Raw genomic sequence first — 23,442 nt, 5'->3', positions numbered from 1 at the left:
CATGCCTTTTCATCTTCCTTTTTTGATTTCATTGCTTCACTCATCCAAAGTTGCCAGCCATTCCCTCCATTAAACGAAAGAAACCATGAGCACCAAACAAAGAACAACCAGCCAAAAGTGACACAAAATGACATATAACAAAAAGGAGGATTAGACAATAAAATGATCTCCTAAGAGAAACAAGCAAAACCGTTGTTATGTGAGGGTTGTGTGCTCTGACTTGTTGCTTTTGTTTACATACATGTGCTGACTTCTTGTTGTCAATTTTCTTTTTCGAGAGGAATCCTTCTAGATAAAGTTTGAAAATGCAATCCATGACCTTCTAGAGAGTACTTGCTTTTATAGATTTCCATTGGGATGTGTTGCAGTAGTACTCGAGATTCGTGAGTTAGACTGTTTTTCAGTTTCTGTGTCTTATAGTATGTTTTATAAAGTGAGTTTGGTCATGGGCATTACTTATCGTTTGGAGAGCTTTGTGGTTTCTATTTCTAAGATAGTGGTCTAGGATTCACTCCTTTAGGTTCCTCAGTTCTTACTAGATGGTGCCTTTTATTTGATACTACTGCACCAAATCAATCAAATACATGGATTGAAACTTTTATTACACTTCTCTATTTTGTTTTCTTGATTTCCTGGATATCCAGCATTAACCACATTGATTTTTGACGTTATTGTGAAGGTGGAAATTTTTTCGAAGTTTTAGAGCTACAAAAATTACCAGATATTTTTATGGAAGTTCAATGTGCCTTCTCTTTTGGGGTTTCTGATGCTTAAAACCTTTGAGAAGCCCATTGAATCTGGATTGTGCACAGGGCTTATGTTCAATTGTTGCGGAGCTATCTGCTCTTTTTCAAGTATTGAAGTCTTCCTGATTTACCTAATTGTTTATGAAAGCCTTATACTAATTTCCGTGTTAGGTTGTGATTTTCTTATACAGGAGATGCCCTCTTTCTTCAATGATGCTCTATTCTAATATCAGATAAATCTCTTAAGTCTTTTGTTCTAAGAATATATCTATAATTCATTTGATAACTAATGAAATGAAAGTCTTCTACATGCTTTAGATGAAAGGAGAGTTTTTTGCTTTTTTATATTGTGACATATTAACGCAGTAGTAGTTGAACCATAGTTACTGCAATCGCCTACTTTGGTAGGTTACGATCCCTTCTTGGATCTCGATTCTATCGCTCCAGGAACGGATCTCTTTTTTAATTTTTGGAATATCGACCCCCATTGTTGGGGATCTCGATTCCTACTATCAAGGATCTCAATCCCAACTTTAAAGATCAAGGCAACAACCAAACTGATGGTTTTCTTTAGGGAAAATTGCATAAAACCCCCAAAAATGGACTTTCAAGCAATTTACCCCCAACCTAACTAGCAATTTTTTCCCCAAAACCATGTTTCTTAGCAAATCCCCCCCCAACTAAAAAAAAAAGAAATGAGACTAAAATACCCCTCCCTTACCTCACACGTTGACCATGGTGGTCTGACATTTCACCATGGCTGTCCAACTTTTGGAAGAGGCGGTCCTTTGCTTAAGTCACTGATTTGGAACGGTCCGCACTTCACCATGGCGGTCCGGCTCTTCATCATGGCGGTCCAAAGTTTGGAAGAGGCGGTCCGGCATTTGCTTTCGGATTAATGAGTGGTCTAGCATTTGTGAACTACGGTCCTGCAAAATTGAAAACTATGTTTGGAATTTGCAGCCCAGCACTATACAATTTTGGTCTGGCAAAATCAATGGATTCGGCAATATACAATCGCGGTCCGGCGTTTCTTTTTATTGGGATCCGAAAATGATTTGTTATATACGGGAAGGGTATTTTTGTCAAAAAAATTGAACCTTTTGTATTGGGGGGGTATTTTCTATAAAACTTGATTTTTGAGAAAATTATGCTAAGAAAAATTAGGGTGGGGGTAAAGTGCCTAGAAAGTCTATTATTGGGGGTTTTATGCAATTTTGCGGTTTCTTTATTTATAACTTGCTAGAAATACAACTATACTTTTAATATAGTTGCATTGCTTGCTTAGTATATATCAGGAGATCCCTACTTTAAAGGATGTATATAGTCCTAGATTATCATATACTTTAAGGTTGATGGCAAGATCCCCAAAAAGTTGGGATCAAGATCTCAAAAGGTTGGGATCAAGGTCTCCAAAAAGGTTGGAATCTCGATCCCTAACATGTGCAATGTGCGGACGACTCTCCCAACTATAGGGTTCTTCTAGCATTTCAGGATCCCCCACTTCTGATCCCAATCTTAGTACCGTTCCCTCTCCCGATCCCAACAACTACCCTTGACGTCATGTTGTGGAGCCACCACTTTGACCTCTAGGCCAAGGGGTCCATTTCTAATTTTCTGTTTATCTTTTACATATCTGAATTGTCAAATTTATTTTCTTTTCATTTTCTTATCTTGGAAAAGTTTTTCTCCGAATCAAAACACTTGAAATTGGGAAATATTGGTATTTGAGAAATTTGTTTTTTGGATTATAGTATTTTATGTGTAATAATGACCTTTTATTATCAGGTTTAAAACTGAAAGCATTGGACTACTCTCATACACTTTCTTAAAAGAAACCTGCCAAGACGATATTGTGGTACCTATGGTGAGTTTCCTTTTCTAGACTTCTTTAGTTTTTCTTACTGATGCTTTCTTATGGCTCTAGAATATCCTTAGAGGCAAAATAAAGAAAATATGGACTGTTGTCCTCTCCTTGCAATGTTTTGCCAATTTTTGTTTTTTGGATTGGCAATGAATAATAACCATAAGCACAATATAATGGGAAACATGCACCAATTGCATGCTCAGCAACCGACTACATTTCCCAAGGGGCCTGTGAAACACTTAAAACTGCTCCTTTTCTCTTCCAGTAGGCTTCACCACTTCCTGCTGGCCATAGGCTAAAGGCCAACCATCATAAACTATCTTGGCCACTCTTGCGGGTATTGTTCTCCATTCCACTTGTGGCCGCTTCTCTTGCTATATGGCTCAATGACTTGCGCTCACAAACAACAAAATTGTTTGGATATGAATTCCTCGAGGTCCCAGTATTCTGGTCATATCTATCTATTTATCTATAACCATCTATGTACATTGTATGTGCACACATCTATTGGTCATCAACCTCTATCTATGGAGGTCCAGGCATAACTTTCTGATGTAGGGTAAACCCTGAACAGCAGATAGAGTAGATGGATTGTAAAGAGAAAAAAAAAAAAAAAAAAAACAGAGAAAGCAAAAGGAAAAAACACTGATCTTGCTCATCACTGCAGTTTTTAGTGGGAGACCTAGGTGAACCTTCTGCAGGGCAACTGTAAGAGCCTCATGCATGCATGCCACAGCAACATGATGAATCCTATAATTGGAAATTCATTAAATTATTTGTACGATAAAAACCATCTCCTGACCAAAGCTTTACATGGCTTCTTTTGATTTTGAAATGAACCTCAATTTTGATTTAATCTTGACTATAAAATCTTAGGTTGACATTTCTTTAAATTTCTATTATAGCTGTGGCGCTTTATAATGCTTTTTAAATTTTTTTTTTTTAATTTCTATAATGAATAACAGTCATTAAGCACCATTATAGAATATCATGTCGATACTCAAAATTTTATAGAGACCTAAAAGAAAATTATTTGTTGACGAATTTTAAGACTGACATTTAGGCCTCGGGATGAAAGTAATCTTGGAAAACTTCTGGGGATAGCCAGCATAGCTTCTCGAGAGAACATATGGATATGTCATTAATCACTTTTAATGCCCTTCTAGAGTTATGCCTTCTGGATGCAGTTTGCATTACCGTTAGTCTCTTCGTGTGTGAGAACCTTCGCCATGAAATTGAAAAAGGTGGACTTGGCTGCTTGGAGGCCAGGCAGCCGCCTAGGTATCTTGGTGGGGGTGGTGTTTTGCCTCCAAAGTATGATGTTGGGGGGATTGGATTAGATGCCAAACGCCCTAATTGAACTTACAGAATATTTACAAAAAAGGAAAAAGAAAAATGTTGTCTCATAGTTGTCAGTGTGTTATTTGCTGTATTATTTCAAAATCACACATATATGAGTTTGAAATAGAAAAGCTATAAAGATTGGAAGTTGCCTAAAATTCATCCGTTATTCCACGACATAGAAAAAACTATTACATACCTATGCCATGGTCAATTCATACTTGATGCAGGAAAATAGAGAACAGAGGTAAAAAACAGTTCAGTAACCCATTAAAACATGCCAGATTTGAGTGGATTTGGTTTTCCGTGCATAAAACAGTGACCCCAAAACCCTCGATAGGGCTTTCTGACACTACTCACAATCTGTTTTAGTGTTCACGACCCCAAAAGTGTTAGAAACCCGAACACCCCTGGTCCTCTAATTACATTATGATAATAAGAAGACCAAAACTACCCCCTCTTAAGTTAAAACATTGTGAAAATACCCCATAAGTCCATTCACTTAAAATAAAACATAAAAGATTCCGAAACTGCCCTAACTTTAATTAAAACACTAGAAATTAATGGAAAACTGCAAAAACAACAATAAACTAAAAATAAACTCCTTCAAAAAGTTGGCCTTCTCCTAGATCTCCTTGCAACCTTGGGATGTGGATCATCATAAAAGGGGTCATAAAAGGATAGACTGATTGGATCAAAGGGCTCATGGGAACTTTCTTGACTAGTCAAAGGACTGCCAAGTGCATCATTCTCCTAGGGTTGGGAAGAATTCGACCTCAAGTTTAGCTCTTCTTCCATTGCTACTTCAGGTTCATGGTACTCGAAATGATCAGCAACATTGAACTCATTGGATGTCTCAATCTCAGCTGGCAGGTCGATCCCATAGGCATTAGTCCCCATCTTCTTCAGCACCTGAAATGGTCCTATCATCCTATCATTTAGCTTCTTGTATTTGCCCACATGATGTCTATCTTTGCATAGATAAACCATCACGAAAGCGCCAACTTGAAACTCTTCGAATCACTTATGTTTTTCTGCAGCTTCCTTGTACTTGGTAGTGGCTAGTTATGGACATCTTTATGTGTTTGATCATATTGTCAGCATTTAAGTGTCCTTCCCCATTAGCTAGTAGAGGAGTCAAATCCAGCATATGGGTAGGATTTTTCCCATACACGACTCAAATGGGCTCTTCCCAGTTGACCTCTGGCCGTAATTGTTGTAAGCAAACTTGGCTTGTGGCAAAGCCAAATCCCGTTGTCTTTTCTTGTCACCCACTATGCTGTGAAGTAGGTTACTAAGGGTTTGATTAACCACCTCAGTTTGACCATAGGTCTGTGTATGATAAACACTGCTAAACTGTAGCTTGGTACCCAACTTGCACAATAAAGTTCCCCAAAAGTGGCTGAGAAATTTGGTATCCTTATCCGATGTAATCGTTTTGGGAATCCCATGAAGTCTCCCCGCCTCACAAAAATATAAGTTGGCCACCTGAGTTGTGTCTGGAGTCTTCTTGCAAGCAATAAAGTGCACCACCTTTGAGAACCTGTCAACCACCACAAATATATAGGTCTATACCTCGTTGAGTCCATAGAAGACCCAACACGAATTCCATGCTAACATCTTCCCATGGTAGATTGTGAATGGGAAGTGGGGAATGTAAACCTGTGTTCTGACACTGCCCCTTTGCGACTTGACATACTCTGCACCTCTCCACATGCCTTGCCACATCTCAGCTAGTACTTGGACTCCACCAATGCAATGGTCTTGTCTCATCCAAAGTGTCCCCATGACTCCCACCATGTAGCTCTGAAATGAGGACCTCTCTAAGAGAACCAACAAGAATGCATAATTGATTCCCTTTGAAGAGAAACCCATCTTGTAGCTCATAGTCTCCTGCAACTCCACCTTGGCACTGCACCTAAATCTCTCCAAAATCGTCATCATCAGCATACAAGTCACACAGACTCTCAAACCTTGTCACCATTGCTGCCATAGTGGTCAAAAGTGATGCTCTTCGACTCAAGGCATTTGCAACTTGATTCTGACTCCCAGACTTGTGATGAATCACGGAGGTAAACTCCTGCAAATATGCCACCCACCTAGCATGTTGGCAGTTCAGCTTATGCTGCCCATTAATATACTTCAGCGCCTAATGGTCTGAAAATTAAAGAAACTCCTGCCGAATAAGATAATGACGCCAGTGTCTTAAAACCTGAATGATTGCATAAAATTCTATGTCATATGTGGAGTACCGTCAGTGTGTCTTATTAAGCTTCTCGCTGAAATATGGGATTGGTCTACCCTCCTGGCACAATATAGCTCCAATTACAACATGCAATGCATAGCACTCTAGCTCAAATATCTTATCTAAGTCTGGCAATGCTAGCACGGGGGCCTCAGTCATGGTTTGCGTAATCCTCTCAAAGCTCTTTTCTGCTTTTGCGGTCCATCTGAAAGAACCCTTCTTCGAACGGTCCGTGATTGGTGCTATGATGGTGTTGAATCCTCTAATGAACCATCGATAAAAAGTGGCCAGCCCATTGAAACTACACACATCATGGACTGATGTAGGGGTTGGCCATTCTCGTATCTCTGCCATCTGTCTCTCTTCAACCTTGATTCCCTTAACAGAAACCACCAAGCCCAAAAAATTAAACTACTGGTCATGAATTCACATTTCTTCAAATTTGCATACAGCTGCTCCCCTTGTAACAACTCTAACACAAGTCTTAGGCGGTTCATATATTGCCTTTCACTAGTGCTGTATGTGAGGATATCATCAAAGTATACCACGTCATACTTTCCTTCATATGGCTTAAAGACTTCGTTCATGAGCCTCATGAAGGTGTTAGCTGCGTTTGATTACCGAATGGCGTAACTAGCTACTCATACAATCCCTCGTGTCTTAAACGTTGTCTTCCATTCATCACCCATCCTAATTCTGATTTGATGGTAACCACTTCTTGAGTCTATTTTAGAGAAAATCATGCCCCCCACCAGTATGTCTAACATATTATCCAGGCACGGTATCGGAAAGTGGTATTTTATGGTAGTTTTATTAATTCCCCAGCTGTCCACACACATGTGCCAAGAACCATCTTTCTTGGGTGTCAGCAATGCTGGCTCTGTTCATGGGCTCATACTCTCCTTGATAAACCCCTCATGTAGCAACTCTGAAACTTACCTCTGTAACTCATGCCCCTTAGGGCTCATTCTATAGGCTGCTTTATTTGGGAGGCTATAACTAGGGATTAGGTCGATGTGATGTTGGATGTCTCACATAGAAGGTAATCTCTTTGGAAAATCATCCGGTAATGACATCATTGAGCTTCCTCATCCATGGCTCTAGCTTAGGAGGAATGGAACTAATGGGCTTTTCTTCAACTGGCACCACAACATACAACACATCCTACTCACCCAAAGCCTTCATGAACTCTGTCAAAGATAAGAGATTAGTTCTGCCCTCTTCTAATTTTGAAGCACTTTCCGTCTTAGAGGGTCCCAGAATCACTTTAACTCCATCTTTGACAAAGGATTAAGTGCGTTTTAAAACATCATGACTCATGAGTGGCACGCCTGTCATACTGTCATTGGCTTCTCAACAACAAATGGCAGGCATCCATAGGCACTACATCTCATATTTCATCTTTGTATGTTTTTGCAATGGAGAAAGAAACAAGACATCGTTTAGAAACAATTACCTCAATGCCCTTCTTGAACCATTCAATTTTATAACGCTTTGGATGGTTTTTGTTCTTGAGCTTAACCTTGTCAACCATCTCCTAAGAAACTATGTTTTCACAACTCCCTCCATTGATGATTGGATTACACACTTTCTATCTGCAATAAAACGTGTATGAAATGAGTTTTTGCACAGCCAGTCATTTTCCTCCATGACCTGAGGCGTAATCATGTTGCATTGGATCACCAATGCCTCCCCATGCTCACTATAAGTCACTTATGCGTCGTCTTCGTCAACTGGCGCAATGTAGATGGGATCCCCTTCAAAAGAGTGCTTGCTGTCCTCATCATAAAACTCCTCAGAAAGGTTAAAAAACTTGCGATTTGAGCACTATGATGAGACATGCCCAATTCCATAACACTTGTAGCACTTGTTATTGATATCGGAACCCCTTTCGGGTCGCCGTACTCCTGAAAGAACCCCTTTTTGGTCCAGGGCACCTTGCTTGTTGGCTGTTGCAGTTGCGTGTGATGTCGAATCAGCACCACTCATGCTGCCTTTTCTTCCAAAATCATCACCACCGGCTGCTGCCCTATTTCCCCCATCACTTGTACCTGCACTCCATTTTGTTTGAGGGTCGTCTTTCCTGAGTTTCAAGCCTGTTTGAAAGGTTATAGACCTCATCAAGGGTCCAATACTGCTACAAAACTACCACATCTTGAATTGATTGGGGTAGCCCATTCACATACTTGGCAATGGACTCCTTCCGCTTCGTCGCCTCACTATGGGCAATCAAAAGGTGAAACTCCTATGTGTATCCACCGACCTATCACCTTTTTGCAACACATGCATCTTTTGATATAAAGACTGCTCCTTTAATTTCTTTTTCATCTTCTCGCAAGTGTTAATTTTAGGCTTTCCCATTCGCTTTCACCTTGCTCTCAGCTGTTCCCACCATACCGAAGCACCTTTCTTTAATATAATCGCAATGATCTTTACCTTTTTATTCTCTGACACATCCTTGTATTCAAAGACCTTACCTACTGTATTTAACCAATTTATAAAGTCGCCGGGCTGTGACTTTCCTTAAAAATTAGGAATATCTACTATTAGATCAATAGATTTTGAATGCCACCCATTGTGATGTATAGAAACCTATTCTCTTATAATTGACTATAAAGTAGACAAGAACAACCTACTACAACTTGAAAATTTCTTCAATATACTTGAATTACAACTTCCAAAATGAAATTACAGCAAGGTCGTTGCAACTACAGTGACCTATACATTTCAAAATACACTAAAAACGAGAGGATACAACTAAATTAAGGTCCCTTATACATGAACAATACAAGCCATAAAGGGAGATCTTCAAACTACGCATTAATAATGTGCTCTTGAAAATTGACCACCACTCAAACTTACACGGCAAAATTATACACCAATGAACTGTTAAAAACTCATCACAACATGATCTCTATTACATTAACATACAAATGCTCAAGTGTAAAATGCATCATGACCATGGGAAGCCAATCAGAGCTCTCGGGTGCCCGGTTTATAGCTTTGGGTTTGAGCTATGTGCCAATGGGTGACATGTGATGGCATATCACAAAGTTGGGCTAATTATCGACTAATACACATTTCAAATATGGAAGGATTTGCAGAGATTCAAAGATCCAAAACAAGTGGGAAAATCGTGGGAGAGATCTGGATCTTTAAACACAACCGGTTGTATTGAGTTTACAATTTGGGTCACAAAAATTCGGTAGAGTCTCTTCTTTTAAAATCAACAATTTAAGAGGTCAAGAAGATGATCTAAGTGTTGGTATGAGCCTGAAAAACTTAGAGAAATTATTAGTAAAAAATACTTCAAAATTCAAGGGGGGTAACCCATGGAAAACTATGTCAAAATGTGCATGGATGAAGCCTTAAACTGTTGGAAATATGGCCTATCAAGGCTTAAATTCCAGTAGTCTTTCATTCAGTGGGAGTGATTGAGAGATTGAAATCTTAGCGTCTTGCGAAATGGAGCCCAGATTTATTTACCCCGAGTACGCATGAGGCATCAAGTGTTCACGTATTGAGAAAGCAATTTCTCAAGGAGGCGTGTCAGAATTTTATAGGTTAGCCTCATGTTTAGTTGCAATCGGCCAAGGCTTAGAGAATCCAAATGAGAAAAATAGAACCAGAGTACTTATTGAGTATTCGCCCTGTATGGAATGGTCAAGACTTATGGGACATAAGTCCTTATCCTGACACGAGACCATTGCATGGCATGTGTATTTTCATTTCGTATGGGAAGCCACACTTTCAAATGCATTATCCGAGTTTCGAAGAGCCAGTGCATATGTGCTTTGAGAGGACCCCTGTAATTTAGTTGGATCATGTCCCACAGGGACACCTGTAAACCATTGAGAGCCGAATGATCGGAAGTTCTGGCTCAGCGGTTTTGATATGACCAATTATGTGTCCCTGCTTTAGACTGTGGAACATATGTCTATTGGGTCGATTTGAGACTCGACGGAACATCATTGGGGACTAGCCCAATGGAGTATTCCGATATCTATAGTTATTAGCCTGAGATCTCACTATACATTTTGTCTGACTTTATAATGATGAGAAAAACTTAATAATTTCTCAAAAATACTTTAAATATTTATTGTGAATTTTAGAGAATTTTACGGAATTCTATTTGATAAAAAAATGAAAGTTTCCATATCGTTTGGCTCAAATTTCACTTTAGTCATGACCTAGTAGTGCCATGTGGCGTCCGAGTGACCATAGGGCTGCCACATGGCACTCCACACCTCACTTTAGGATCACCGCCCAGATGGGCACTAATCCTTAAGTGGGGGACTAGATTGGCATTTGGTTGCTTGTTTTATAAGGGGTTGTGTTATGGTGTCTTGTTATATATTGTTATATTTTGTTATATAATGTTATAAATTAAGGCCCCATTTTTTATCACATGTCTTAATTAACTCACACATGGGTCATGCATGGCATGTGTGATGTTTAATTAATTAATTTATTTGATGTTAAAGAGAAAATGTATTTTCAAATTTGAGTTGAAAAATATCTTCACACACATGTGTGAATGGGACATTATCTTTAAATTGATTGGTTTGAAATTTTAGATCTGCAAAGCGATTGGCTTTGATAAAGTAGAATATCTACGCATGTGTGAGCTTTGTCAATTACTTCTTTGCCCTTTAGCCTTTGTTGTTATCTACTCTAATACATTATTAAAAAAACTAAGGGTATTTTTGTAAGGCCATATTGGATACAATTGGAACAAAAACATAGGCCAAAAACAAAATGGTAAAGTGGCATAACTTAGGGTTATGGTGAGTGATAATGGTGTGAAATCCCATCCCTTCATCCTAGTGGGTGGATGGAGATGGGTGGCTAGGTACATTAGCCTCTCATGTGCCTTTGGATTAGTGCATCAAGGGTGTTGATTGAATCCAAAGTTACCCCCATGCTATAAAAGCACATATGAGATCTCAAACCCTAACTATCTCAACTCTTGAACCATTTTGAAAAATTGTTGCTCCCCTTCTTCTTCTAAGGTTTTGTGAGAGAAAATTGAAGAGAGAGATTTTAGAGTTCTAGTAATGGTGATCTTGATGGTGGTCCTCTTTTCTTATGCCCATGGTGTGCATTTATCATGGTAAACTCCATTGAATTTTCTTTTCTCATAAGATCATATCCTTGACATCTATAGTTGCTGGAGTTTTGAATTTAGAAAAGTTTCATTGATATTAGAATCCCCATTTGATCATCATTTTCATCATGCTTTGTGGTCCTTCTTGAGTTATAGCCTATATGCATGAAAATCCATAATCATGCATAGTATCCATTAATTACTTTGCTTCAAACCCATCAAATAAATAAAGTCTCAGAGTGTCACTCCATTTTCAGAACTTTTTCATCACGTTTTTACTTATGGGGGTTCATAATCTTTCCATACAAGATTGTTTTGGTGGTCCGAGGGACCACTGTGTGTAGTTTGGCCATAACTCTCTTTTTCTTTATCCAATTCGATTCGAACCTTTTTTCATTCTGTTTTGGATGGTAATTCCAGTGTGTTGAGATCTTAAGAAGTGATTTTAAGGTGTGTAACTTCTTCTCCTTTGGATTAGATACTCTTGTGAGATTGAACCACTTTTGTACAATCCGAAGGAACAAAATTATGTCCTTATAGGGCCGGATTGCGTGGCCTTGGCACAAGGGGTTCGAAACATGGCGTCCCTATTTTAATTTGGCATTCTAATTCCTTGTTTGGTTGATTTTATTCTTTAGAATTTTGTTTAGATTAGTTGCATGATGTATTTAAGCTTTGGGATATAGTCGATGTAATTTGTGCTCTGAAAGTGTAATTCATAAGCTAGTCTTGCCTTATATGTAATTGCCCCATAAGGGGTTGGTATTTGAGTTTATTTACGGTGGTTATACAAGGCTAGAATTGGTTGTAATTGTTGTGTAAAAGGATTGTAATTTATTCATTTAGCTTGGTTTTTAGCAAATTGTTTGTTGAAGGTGTCCATTTTGCTTTGTTTTTCGGCTTAAAAATTTGTTCCAGTCTTTGTATGCACTTTCATAAACTACATGGATCAAGAGATATCAATGATGATTCAAGGAAGCTTATATCTAATCATCAAGGAGGGAAGAAATATTGTTGTAGTTGAGAATTTACAGCAAGGAGAAAATTAAACGAACCAACGGAAATTGAAAGACCTTACTCAATTCTTGACGGCTTGAAGACTAAATCATCTATGGTTTGAATTTTGTGCTTTGGATCGCCATTAATGAAGTAGTATGAGACCCTTCAATGGTACTCTTCTCTCACTTCAACATGAACTTTTAGAGACAGAAAAGAAGAAGATGAAGGCCTTGGGCGTGCGACAGACAAAGGGAGAGTGGAGAGTGTGTGGCGTGCGCCTTTTGGAGGGAGCTTGTGAAATGAATTCAAGTCAGAGAAGAGAGGCTTAAGGGGATAAGTATAGCTTCTTAACCCTCAGGTGTGGAGATGCTTTTAGATGAATGAATCTTGGCCTTTCTTGTCATCTACCAAAGGTTATAAAGAGAGGTATGATCCTAGCCCATCATCCACCATCATGCTATGAAGATGTGTAGTATAAAGTTAAACGCCTTTATCTTCTTTTAATTCACTCCAATTTCCCTTGTTATTAAAGTAACCATGCTTCTTATATTTAATTAAACTAAAACTAAGATGGAGGGCATACCCTTATGGTAATTTGACAAAAAATAAGCAAAAGCGAATCTCAAAAATTCCCTCCATTTTATAAGAGCATGTAGTGCTAATGAAATCATGCCACATAAGCTAGGTGGTTAATTGCACATTTACCATAGCCCTTAGTGTTAGGCTCGTAATTACGAACCCTATACCATTTTTGTATCCTCCACACATGTGCACAAACCATTTGTGTTAGACTTTTAAGATGTGGAAAAATTAATTTTTTCAATACTTTATTTTACGAAATGGCATACAATGCCCTTAATATAAATAAACAACAATCATTTTGGATCTGCCCCTACCGTACTTCAGCTTGGTAGTTTCCACCGCCTGTCCAAGGTTGAGCCCTGGGATTTGATGGCGGACTTGAAAAGCCACCTATAGACGCTTTACGTCCAATCATTCCCGATAATGCTTGCATACTCTGTCTTACTGCGACTGTTGGCACAATGTTAGTGATGGAAGAGGTTCGTTGTGCTTTGCTCATATGAGATTCGTAGTGAAGAGGTCTGAATAGAGAAAGAGAAAAACGGAAATGGTGGAAAGCTAGATACTGGTCACTCTTTTATGAATTTCATTTGATTAACTTTAAGTTATTTAAATACCTCTGCTTTCTTTGAAATATCATGAACAATTATTGTTGGCTGAGGTCCTTTTTCCAGGAAATATTGAATAGCGGGAATACATTTGGTCTATAAGGTAAGGAAACCCTACTAATTTAACTTAATATGTTATCTTGATTGAATGGATCGACCTTAGAGGATCACGAATCGATCTCTCAGTTGGAGATTGGGTGCAATTACTAATTCATGATTTGGCAGGTACGGAATGAAAACTTCATTCTCATTTCTACTAGAATTTTTATGAAAGCCCTTCATTTGCTTTTCTTCCATGACAGTTTCATTTTAACAGAATGTATCCTAATTTTTGGCCTAATTCTCCTTCTAATGATTGATTCAACCTCTGATAAAATTGATAGGCCTTGGTTCTATTTCATCTCTTCAACAAGTTTAGTAATGTGCACTATGCTTGGTTTAATAATGTGGTTGTGGAAGCACTACGTGTGACGGGAGGTGCATGACAATACCTAGCAATGTGCTCGAATCTCTTACATTTATGGCGTCGCACATTAGAGTAGTCCTTAGGTGGATATGGCTATTTCCTTTCCCATTCCTTGGATTATAATTCCCATAATTCCCCTTAAATGGATATGGTGGTGGTGACTTGAAATAACTACCCACTTTGTCCTTGCTGATGATTAGGAGCATTCCCACATACATTCACATGCAAACAATGAGAAGGGAAAGAAGGCGAGGAAGGTTTACAGTTTACCACATGGACCATAGTCTTATGTCCATGCATACTCATGGTTTGGTGCTTCTCGGCTTCAAGGAATAATGTGAGATTCTCAAGACTCATGAGGGTGTCACTAGCCACTAAGTTGGCTGTAAAATTCTCCCATGAAGTGGGAGAGAGTGGACAAGAAGAGGGTCACTTGAGTTGGCATATCAAATGCCATGCTGGCCAACTCAATGTCCTTTCGCCATATGGTGGAAATTTCTCACGTGATCACCAATTCTCAAGTGATCCGGCATTCGGCAATCCATGAGCGTCTTCCTGCTCATTACCTTGCGAGAATAACATGGAGTATCAAATGCTTTCTTCATCTTTTCAATGAGTTCTTTGGCTGTCCTTCACGTTTCATACTCTCTTTGCATAATTGTAGAACATAATGGCGAAGAGCTTATTCTCAGCACTTTGGTTTTTGATCCTCCATGTCTCATAGGCTTCACGTGTGGCTTGAGTGGCATTAGATCTAGGTACATTTAGAGGGTCTTGTGTGATCATGGGAATGAGACCCTCATCATGGAGTACATAGCCCACTTTCCTCCTCCATTCGTGGAAGTTCAACCCATGGAACTCCTCTTCTTTGAGCAATTAAGTGACTACCCTTTTAGCGGCCATGTGCACACATTCGAGGAAATTCCTAATACAATCTAAGACTCACAAAAAGACTCAAAGGTCCTTTCTTAGAGTTTTGGCTTTGATAACACTTGTGAGTGTATAGAGACAAATTCTCTTATAATGGACTACAAAGTAGACCAGAACAAAGCTAATACAACTTGAAAATTTCTTGAACACACTTGAATTACAATTTTCAAAATGAAATTACAGCAAGGTCAATATAACTACAGTGACCTATTGACTTCAAAATACAATAAAAAAGAGAGGATACAACTAAATTAAGATCCCTTGTACATGAATAATACCATAAAGGGAGATATATCAAACTAAACATGAATAGTATGCTCTTGAAAATTCTGCACCACTCAAACTTACAAAGCAAAATTATACATCAATGAACTCTTAAAAACACATCACAACATGATCTCCATTACATTAAAATACTAATGCTCAAGTGTAAAATGCATCATGACAATGGGAAGCCCATTGGAGCTCTCAGGTGCCCGGTTTATGGCCTTGGGTCTTAGCTATGTGCCAATGACTTACATGTGATGGCATATCACAAAATTGGACCAATTCATCGTCTAATAAAGTGGGAAACCGAGCATCTACTGTTACAGATTTCAAATATGGAAGGATTTACAAAGATTCAAAGATTCAAAACAAGTGGGAAAATCGTGGGAGAGATTTGGCTCTTTGAACACAAAATTTGTTCAATTGAGTTCACAATTTGGCTCATAAGAATTTGATATAGTCTCCTCTTATAAAATCAATAATTTAAGAGGTCAAGAAGATGATCTAAGTGACTGAAAAAGTTAGGGAAATATCAGTAAAAATTTTCCAAAATCCAAGGGCGGTAGGCCATGGAAAACTATCAAAATGTGCATGGATGAAGCCTTGCACTACATGGATCAAGAGAGATCAATGAGAATTTACAGCAAGGAGGAACTAAACAAATCAATGGAAATTGAAAGAGCTTACTCAATTCTTGAAGGCTTGAAGGCTAGATCATCCATGACTTGAATTTTGAGCTTTGGATCACCATTAATGGAGTAGTATGAGACCCTTCAGTGGAGCTCTTCTCTCATTTCAACATGAACTTTTTGAGAGAGAAAAGAAGAAGATGAAGACATTGGGCGTGCCACACACAAAGGGAGAGAGGAGAGAGAGTGGCATGCCACTTTGTGAGGGACTTAGTGAAATGAATTCAAGTAAGAGAAAGAGAGGCTCAAACGGGTATTTATAGCTTCTTAAACCCCAAGTGTGGACATGCTTCTAGATGAATGAATCTTGACCTTTCATGTCATCTACCAAAGGCTCCAAAGAGAGGCATGGTCCTCGCCTACCATCCACCATCATGCTATCAAGATGTGTGGTATGGATTTAAACACTTTTATCCTCCTTTATTCACTCCAATTTCCCTTTTTATTAAAATACCCATATGCCCTTTACATTTTATAAAACTAAAACTAAGATGGAGGGCATGCCTTTATGGTAATTTGACAAAACATCCGGGCAACAAATAAATCTCAAAAGTTCCCTCCATTTTATAAGAGCATGTAGGACTAATGAAATCATGCCACATAAGCTATGGGTGGTTAATTGCACATTTACGATATGCCCTTAAGGTTAGGCTTGTAATTACAAAGCTTGTAATTACAAACCTTATACCCCTTCTAGAATCCTCCACACATGTGCATAAACCACTTGCTTTAGACATTAAACATGTACCAAAATTAATTTTGGAAAAACTTAATATTTTGCTAAATGGCATTGTACAATGCCTTTAATAAATAAACAACAATACAATGGACATGGGGGTTCTCATAAGGGGGTGACATCACCCATAGGTCATTTCCATTTTTTTTTTTTTGGTGGGGGGGGGGGGGGCGTGGACACTCATTGGCCATTTGGAGGTCCCTTGTGGGTCTTGGGTTCTGTCCTTGTTTGTCATTTGATCCAAACAATTTTGAAAAATGGATTTTCTTGCTTAGAAAAAATCCATAAAAACATGTACTCCACTCGGCTAGACACGGAATCCAAAACTACCTTCTCAGTATGACCGAACAGACTCATGACCAACCTATAATGAAGGGCTCATGATCTCCAAGCATATGTGCATTTCAGGTGCACCATTTAGAAAACATGCACACTCAAGGTGTTGGGGTTCCTATATTGGCACATGTGCACAACTCTATCTAATGGATCCCTAGAAGAGTGGATTCCTATGCATTGTAATTGTATATGCACATGCCATGAGAAGATTTCTAGAAGTCAAGGATTTAGGCCATTGTCCTCTATTGACCGTAACCTTCCCATACAGGTTTTAGTCATCCAGCTCATACATAAATCGTATTGCCTTGACCCATCACTCAGTCATGAGGCACATACATAACAACCGACCCAAATTAAGAGGTAGCCCTCAACCCTCTCAGTACCTCCTGTATATGAATCGTCCTCATGACATAATCAGGGTTCCATGACTCTTGGTACCAGTGTGCCAAGATCTTAGAGTCATATTGTTCGTATACTCCCCTTGAAGTCAAGAGCCATTTGAAAATGTTGGAATTTTAAGGCCTTGAAAGGACATAATTCCAACGCTCATACCTTCAGTCATATTCCTCTTCGCTCGACTCATCTCACGGAGCACAATAGTGAAAAGGGTTGTACTCAACCATCATCTTGGACGGACAAATTTTCATCTCGCCCACGATTGATGCCTGCAAGCCGCCTTGTAAGTTCTTGAACTTGATTTCTCAGATACTGTTATCTCCTAGTCTTGCTCATTACGAGATGGATCCATATGAATACCCTTTCCTCGACCTTTTCTTGCTACCATCACTAAATTCACAAACCCTAAGCAGAGAACCAACGAAACTGAGCTGCACCAGCAAATTCTAGGCTGATTTGGCGAAACTTGGTCCAAATTCAGCAAATCCTGGGCTTGTTGTAGATCCCTAGCTTTGTTGTTGAAAAAAACCTTGCTTTGATACCAATTTGATGCAGGAAAATAGAGAAGAGAGTCCAAAAATAGTTCAATAACCCTCAAAACAGGCCAAATTTGAGTAGATATGGCTTTCCTTGCACAAAAACGTGACCCCAAAAGTGTTAGAAACCCTAACGGCCCAGGTTGTTTTATTTCATCATAATAAAAAGGACCAGAACTACCCCCATGTAAGTTAAAATATTATAAAGATACCTCATAAGTCCCTTCACTTCAAATAAAATATAAACGATCCCTAAACGCCCCTTAACCTTAATAAAAACACTAGAAGTAACTAGAAAATTGCAAAAACAACAATAAACTAAAAATAAACTTTTTCCAAAAGGCGGTCGTCTGCTCCTAGATCTCCTTGCGACGTTGAGATGTGGATCATTAAAAAAAGGGTCATCAAAGGATGGACTCATGGGAACTTTATTTATCAGTCGAAGGATTACCAAGTGCATCAATACTCCACAATCCACATCAGTCATCCTATACAATTAAACAAAGTCACAACTTGCAACGCACAAAAGTTAAAACTCAAAGGACCTAAAACAAACTCAAAACAAGACCACAAATTTAATGAACTCAAAACTCAAAACAAGACCACAAATTTAATGTACCCAGTAGTTGGGTTGAGTTTCATCATCACTAACAACATTATCTCCATCTCTATGACCGCCACTATATGCAACTGAATTTGATTATCCCTTGTCTCTAAGTTTGCTGCCTTCTCATCGCCCTCTCTTACTCTCCTCAGCCTCTTTCTGTTCCTTTTAGATTGAGGTCTACTGCCTTTTCCAGTGCTTGATGCGGCTGCAGCTACCTCACGAACTTGGTTCCATGTCAAGCTCTCTCTTGGTGATACTGGTTCATTCCCGGTGTTTTCCTCAATCAATCACTTATAGGTTTCATCTATATGTTTCAGAGCAATGGGGTCACTTTATTGTGATCGATATGTTACTCCTTCAGCTTTTGATCGTACTAAACTAGAACAATGACATTTAGACTCTTCTAATTGAGTATGTTCCTCTTTTTTGTTATGTGTTAAGATTGAGAGAGAAGAGAGAGGTGAATAGTAAAATTCAGGCACAAGATAAAGTAAATACATCTGTTTTTCACACACTACAAATCATAGGGTAATGTGCCCTATGTATGCACATATTCCTTGGGGGTTATAGTATGGGTAGGAAAACATGCAAAAGAATTACAACAAGAGTTACAATAACTGTTATAGCATGTTCTAATGGGCATGAGGTCCATTATTCATAGGAGTTGCATGTTTTTTTAGGCATTAGCCCATAACAACTGCTACTTGAGGCCCATTATGCGTAGAACTTACAACTGTTACACAGGTTTTAATGGGCATGAGCCCATAACAAATTTTACACTCCCCCTCTAGTTGGAGGATATATATCATAGATGCCCAGCTTGTCCAAAGTATCTTGATCAAAGTCGATTAGAGGCCTTGGTAAGTATGTCTACCAATTGATTCTTGGAGCGAACAAATGGAGTACATATTATCTTTGAAGCGACCTTTTCTCTGACTAAGTGGCAGTCGACCTCAATATGCTTGGTTCTTTCATAAATTATAGGATTCGAGGCAATATAATTTGCCGCTTAATTATCACAATATAGAGGAATAGGCGTTGATACATTAACACCCATCTCTTGAAGAAGAGAAAGGAGCCAAATTATCATGGAGTGTGGATCTCCATTTTTTTGTGACCAAACTATCTTAATGCCATGATTTCGTATATATTTTACAGTTTACAACTTTACACCACCTTTGAATTTTGACTTTAGTTTAGTTTTAAAGAAAGGCAACAAAAGAGGGCATGGAGAGAGAAGAAAGAAGTTGGGATGTGATATAAAGGATAGTCATGTTGCAGTTCTATTGAGGAATTCGGGCATGAGAAATACGCTGAACTTCCTTGAGGCTAGTTCATTAGGACTTTTCCACCTCTTGACAGGCTTCTACTATTTGATTGTTGGTTTACCAAATCGCTTCATATACAGGGTCACCTTGTAGGGGGTGGAATAATATGTATCCTTGGAAAATTTGAGGTCTCTCTCGTGTATATGTCATTGAGCTCTTAGTAATCTTTGATGGAGGTGAGCTATTGGGAATTTATTTGGGAATGTCGTACCATTTTTGTTGTTTTGCTAAAGGAGAAATTAATTGTCTCCTGAAATGTTTTTTGAAACAATCTATCACAACATTATGAAATTAAAAAATTTTAAGACCAAATCGAAGTTCAATATTGTTAAATGGAACTAACTCCCCGATTCCAATACAATGAATCATTTCACTTCAGGAACCTCGATTCCAACACGATCCCATCGTTTAAGGGATCGGCTCCTTTACAGATATGGAACTCAATCCCTAAGGGGGCGTTTGATAATCATGTAAAGCGGTGATGGTGCTTGACGTTCCCTATTACTGTAGTTTTCACCTAGTTGGGAATAATAAAAATGAGGGAAAGTCGGAACACATGTTCTCCCCATTCATATTATAATATATTATTATATTATATTATAATATAGCTTTATTATCTTATATAAAATATAATATAATATATTATTTTATAATATATAATATATTATATAATTTTTATATTGGTGTGGTTTCTATAAGGTTGCAACCTTAAACAATCCAATTAAGGTGCACCTCCAAATTTTATCGTAATATGTAATGTTGGTGTAGAAAAGTATTATGATTATCTAAAATCTATTTTCATATGATATGATATAATAATATATTATAATATAGTATAATATAGCATGATAAATATATACATTATAATATTATAATATTAGTATCATATATTATAATAATATAATATAGATTGTATTATATTCATGTTATATGATATATTTTAATGTTATATAATATAATATATTAATGTGATATAATAATACATTATAATGTAATATATGTTCTATATATATATATATATATATATATATATATATATATATATATATATACATACATACATACAAGCTTTCCAAATGCCAAATAGGTGAAAATACTAGCACCACAATTTATTAAACAAGGTCCCCAGCTTTCAGGTTAGCAATTTTCATCTGCATCCCAAAATCTAGGAAAGTTAGTTGTAGGGATTTCACTAAGGAAACTGCGGTGAAAGTTGTCAAATACTACATAAAAGTCGGGGATCTCATTCCATACATTTTCCATGTACGGAACTCATTCCCTCAACCACAAAACTTTGCGGCTTACTCGCTCTGTGCTTCTTCTTACGATCCAAGAGCTATTTTCACTCCCGCACTGGGTAACTATGATGGGGAGTTCAATTTATCTTGGTCCATGTGTTCCCACATGGATCATACTCCCATTGTAGTAAAGTATTACTATAGTTTTAGTTCCTACATGCCCTCAAGGCCTTTTAAGGGCCACATTCCCCATTACTAGTTACCTAACTCCACTCTTCTGGGATGAGTATGGACTGTAGATTCTAGGTATAAGTGTCCAATACTGTACGCATAATGAGAATATGATTGGTCCTCATAGGAAATATCACAATGTCCTTAGTTTCTTGGCAATATCGTGAAATTCCTTTAATGCTTTGAGATTCATCAAATTCTGTTTATTTCATATTTTATACTTAATTCACCCTTATTTTGCTGATATGTTTTTATTTGCAGTAATAATATTTTTGTTTAGGAATCCATGGATTTTATGAAATATTGTTACAAATATCTGAGAATATTTGTTCTCGATCGTATTTAGGTGGACTATGAGATATTGCCTTCCACTGGAGAGAGGAGAAAGCTACTCAGATCCCGGCAAGAAGATTGGTCATTTAATCTTTCCACAATTTTAAAATGGTCGCCTTATTCAACAGAAGAAGATTTGCTAAAACAAGTAAGCTTGTTATATTCTATGTATGGTGAAATAAAAGTGTTTTCCTTTGAATCTGTCTATGTTAAATCTACCACCGTGCGAGATTGAAACTTATGTTTTATAGTGAAAGATGTGGCCTCTCGTGTGTGATGTTCCAATATAGGGCTCTATTTGGCAAATATACGAGCAAGCTGACTGATTGTGGTCTTTGTTCCTCACAAAAGGGATTGACCTTTTGATGTTGGCATTTCTTCATTAATTCAATTGCAGTTCCTGTTGCTGTTATTCAATGTTTTGTCTTCTTGTGTTCTATTCATGGTGCATCATTAGTTAAAAACTTCTGTGCAATGATGGTTGAAACAGTTTGTGACTTAAACTCGTAGGATGCAAATAAGATGAACCATGTTGAGCGATTAGTATGCCCTAGCCTTTTATACCTTATGATATTGGTTTCTACCTTGATTAGATAGGGGAGATGTATTTCCCAGAAAATTATGGTCACTCTAGATTTGTATGGTTTTCAAATGTAAGGAAGTGAGGGGAAATCATAAACAGGTGTTTCAATTACCATATAATAAGTGTCTTACCTTGTTGATGGGTAGCTTATTTCCCTCATTTGAGAAGCATCGTTAGTATTTTTTTTTATTTGTTCTTGAGTATTACATAAGAGGCTAGGCTGCTAGTGCATTTCGGCTTCTTCTTTCTCCTTCCTAGGTAAAAAGCTTCCACATAATCCTCTAAGCCTTCATTTTCATTAGTGTAATGGATAATTTATGCCAAATTTGAAGTGTAATACATTCAATATTTTGGAGAAAGTGGTTTTTTCTTTTTGTTTAGACAACCATTTCATTGAATTGGATAGCATTTTACTGTTTAAATTTCCTCATGAGGGACAAATATGATGCCCTTTTAATAATTGGAAGAAGGTTTCTTGAAGCAAATGTTTTCAACAGTTGAGCATTATTTTTTATTTGCTCTAATGTTTGTAGTTGTCTTTTAATTGCTTTGTTACCTCTTCGAGAGGGTTAGGAGATTGTGCTAATTTCTCAAGTGGAGTGCCGTTCTTGGAGGTGATTTTGGCAATTAAAAGGTTTTACTCATTTTCTACCCATTTTTCTGGTGATAGTGGTGGGTTTCTCTCTATTAAAACAGAGCAAAAATATGCTTTCTATTTTGTTCAGTGGAAATGCTGCTCTGTCCTACACCATTTACTTTCCGTTTGTTTCTGATTTTTTATCAAACAACGAAGACTGCAAACTGGAAACTGATGATTTGTTTCCTTGAATTGAGTGTTCACTCGTGTTGCAGACAAGTTACAGGTTTGAAAAGAGAACAATATTTTTTGAGCTTAATGAAATAATATCCATAGGATCAAATGACAAGAATTTATACATTTGATGGAGGAACAAACCTCAGAAAGTAAGAAAATAAAAGATTAAATGAATTGATTGAAATAAAAATTCAAAGCTTACAAGCCATGCGTCAATGTCTCCCTAGAATTCCACAAATTTCTCTCTAGTTAAACGAGAAAGCAGAATCTCAAGACTCAAAAACTTTAATTACATCTGCCTGATAGCCTCTATTTTTATAGACCACACTGTCTCTTAGTCTCCAAATAAAATAGTAGTAAATTAGCAACTGTCTAATACCTCCTTTTTATTCTTAATCCACACTCCTCTAATCAAATCCTATTTTTTAAGACTCCACGTGACTTCCTGTCTATCCCT

General features: G+C 37.7%; 1 protein-coding gene across 22 annotated transcripts in view; it reads left to right on the top strand.

Moving 5' to 3' along the window:
• LOC18430839 (protein MICRORCHIDIA 6) overlaps positions 1–23,442 on the top strand; it is a 90,131-nt gene that overhangs the window by 28,378 nt on the left and 38,311 nt on the right. For all 22 annotated transcript variants that reach the window (XM_088862193.1, XM_020665165.2, XM_088862203.1 and 19 more), the window contains 2 exons: positions 2,535–2,613; positions 21,602–21,736. In XM_088862193.1, coding sequence (XP_088718319.1) covers positions 2,535–2,613; positions 21,602–21,736 — 214 coding nt within the window. The remainder of the gene's footprint in view (positions 1–2,534; positions 2,614–21,601; positions 21,737–23,442) is intronic.

The sequence above is a fragment of the Amborella trichopoda genome, chromosome 3 (genome assembly GCF_054954075.1).
Source record: "Amborella trichopoda isolate Santa Cruz 75 chromosome 3, AtrichopodaSantaCruz75HAP2 v2.0, whole genome shotgun sequence".
NCBI lineage: Eukaryota > Viridiplantae > Streptophyta > Magnoliopsida > Amborellales > Amborellaceae > Amborella > Amborella trichopoda.
The sequence above is the reverse complement of the archived record's forward strand: the minus strand, read 5'-3'. Positions and strand labels throughout refer to the sequence as shown.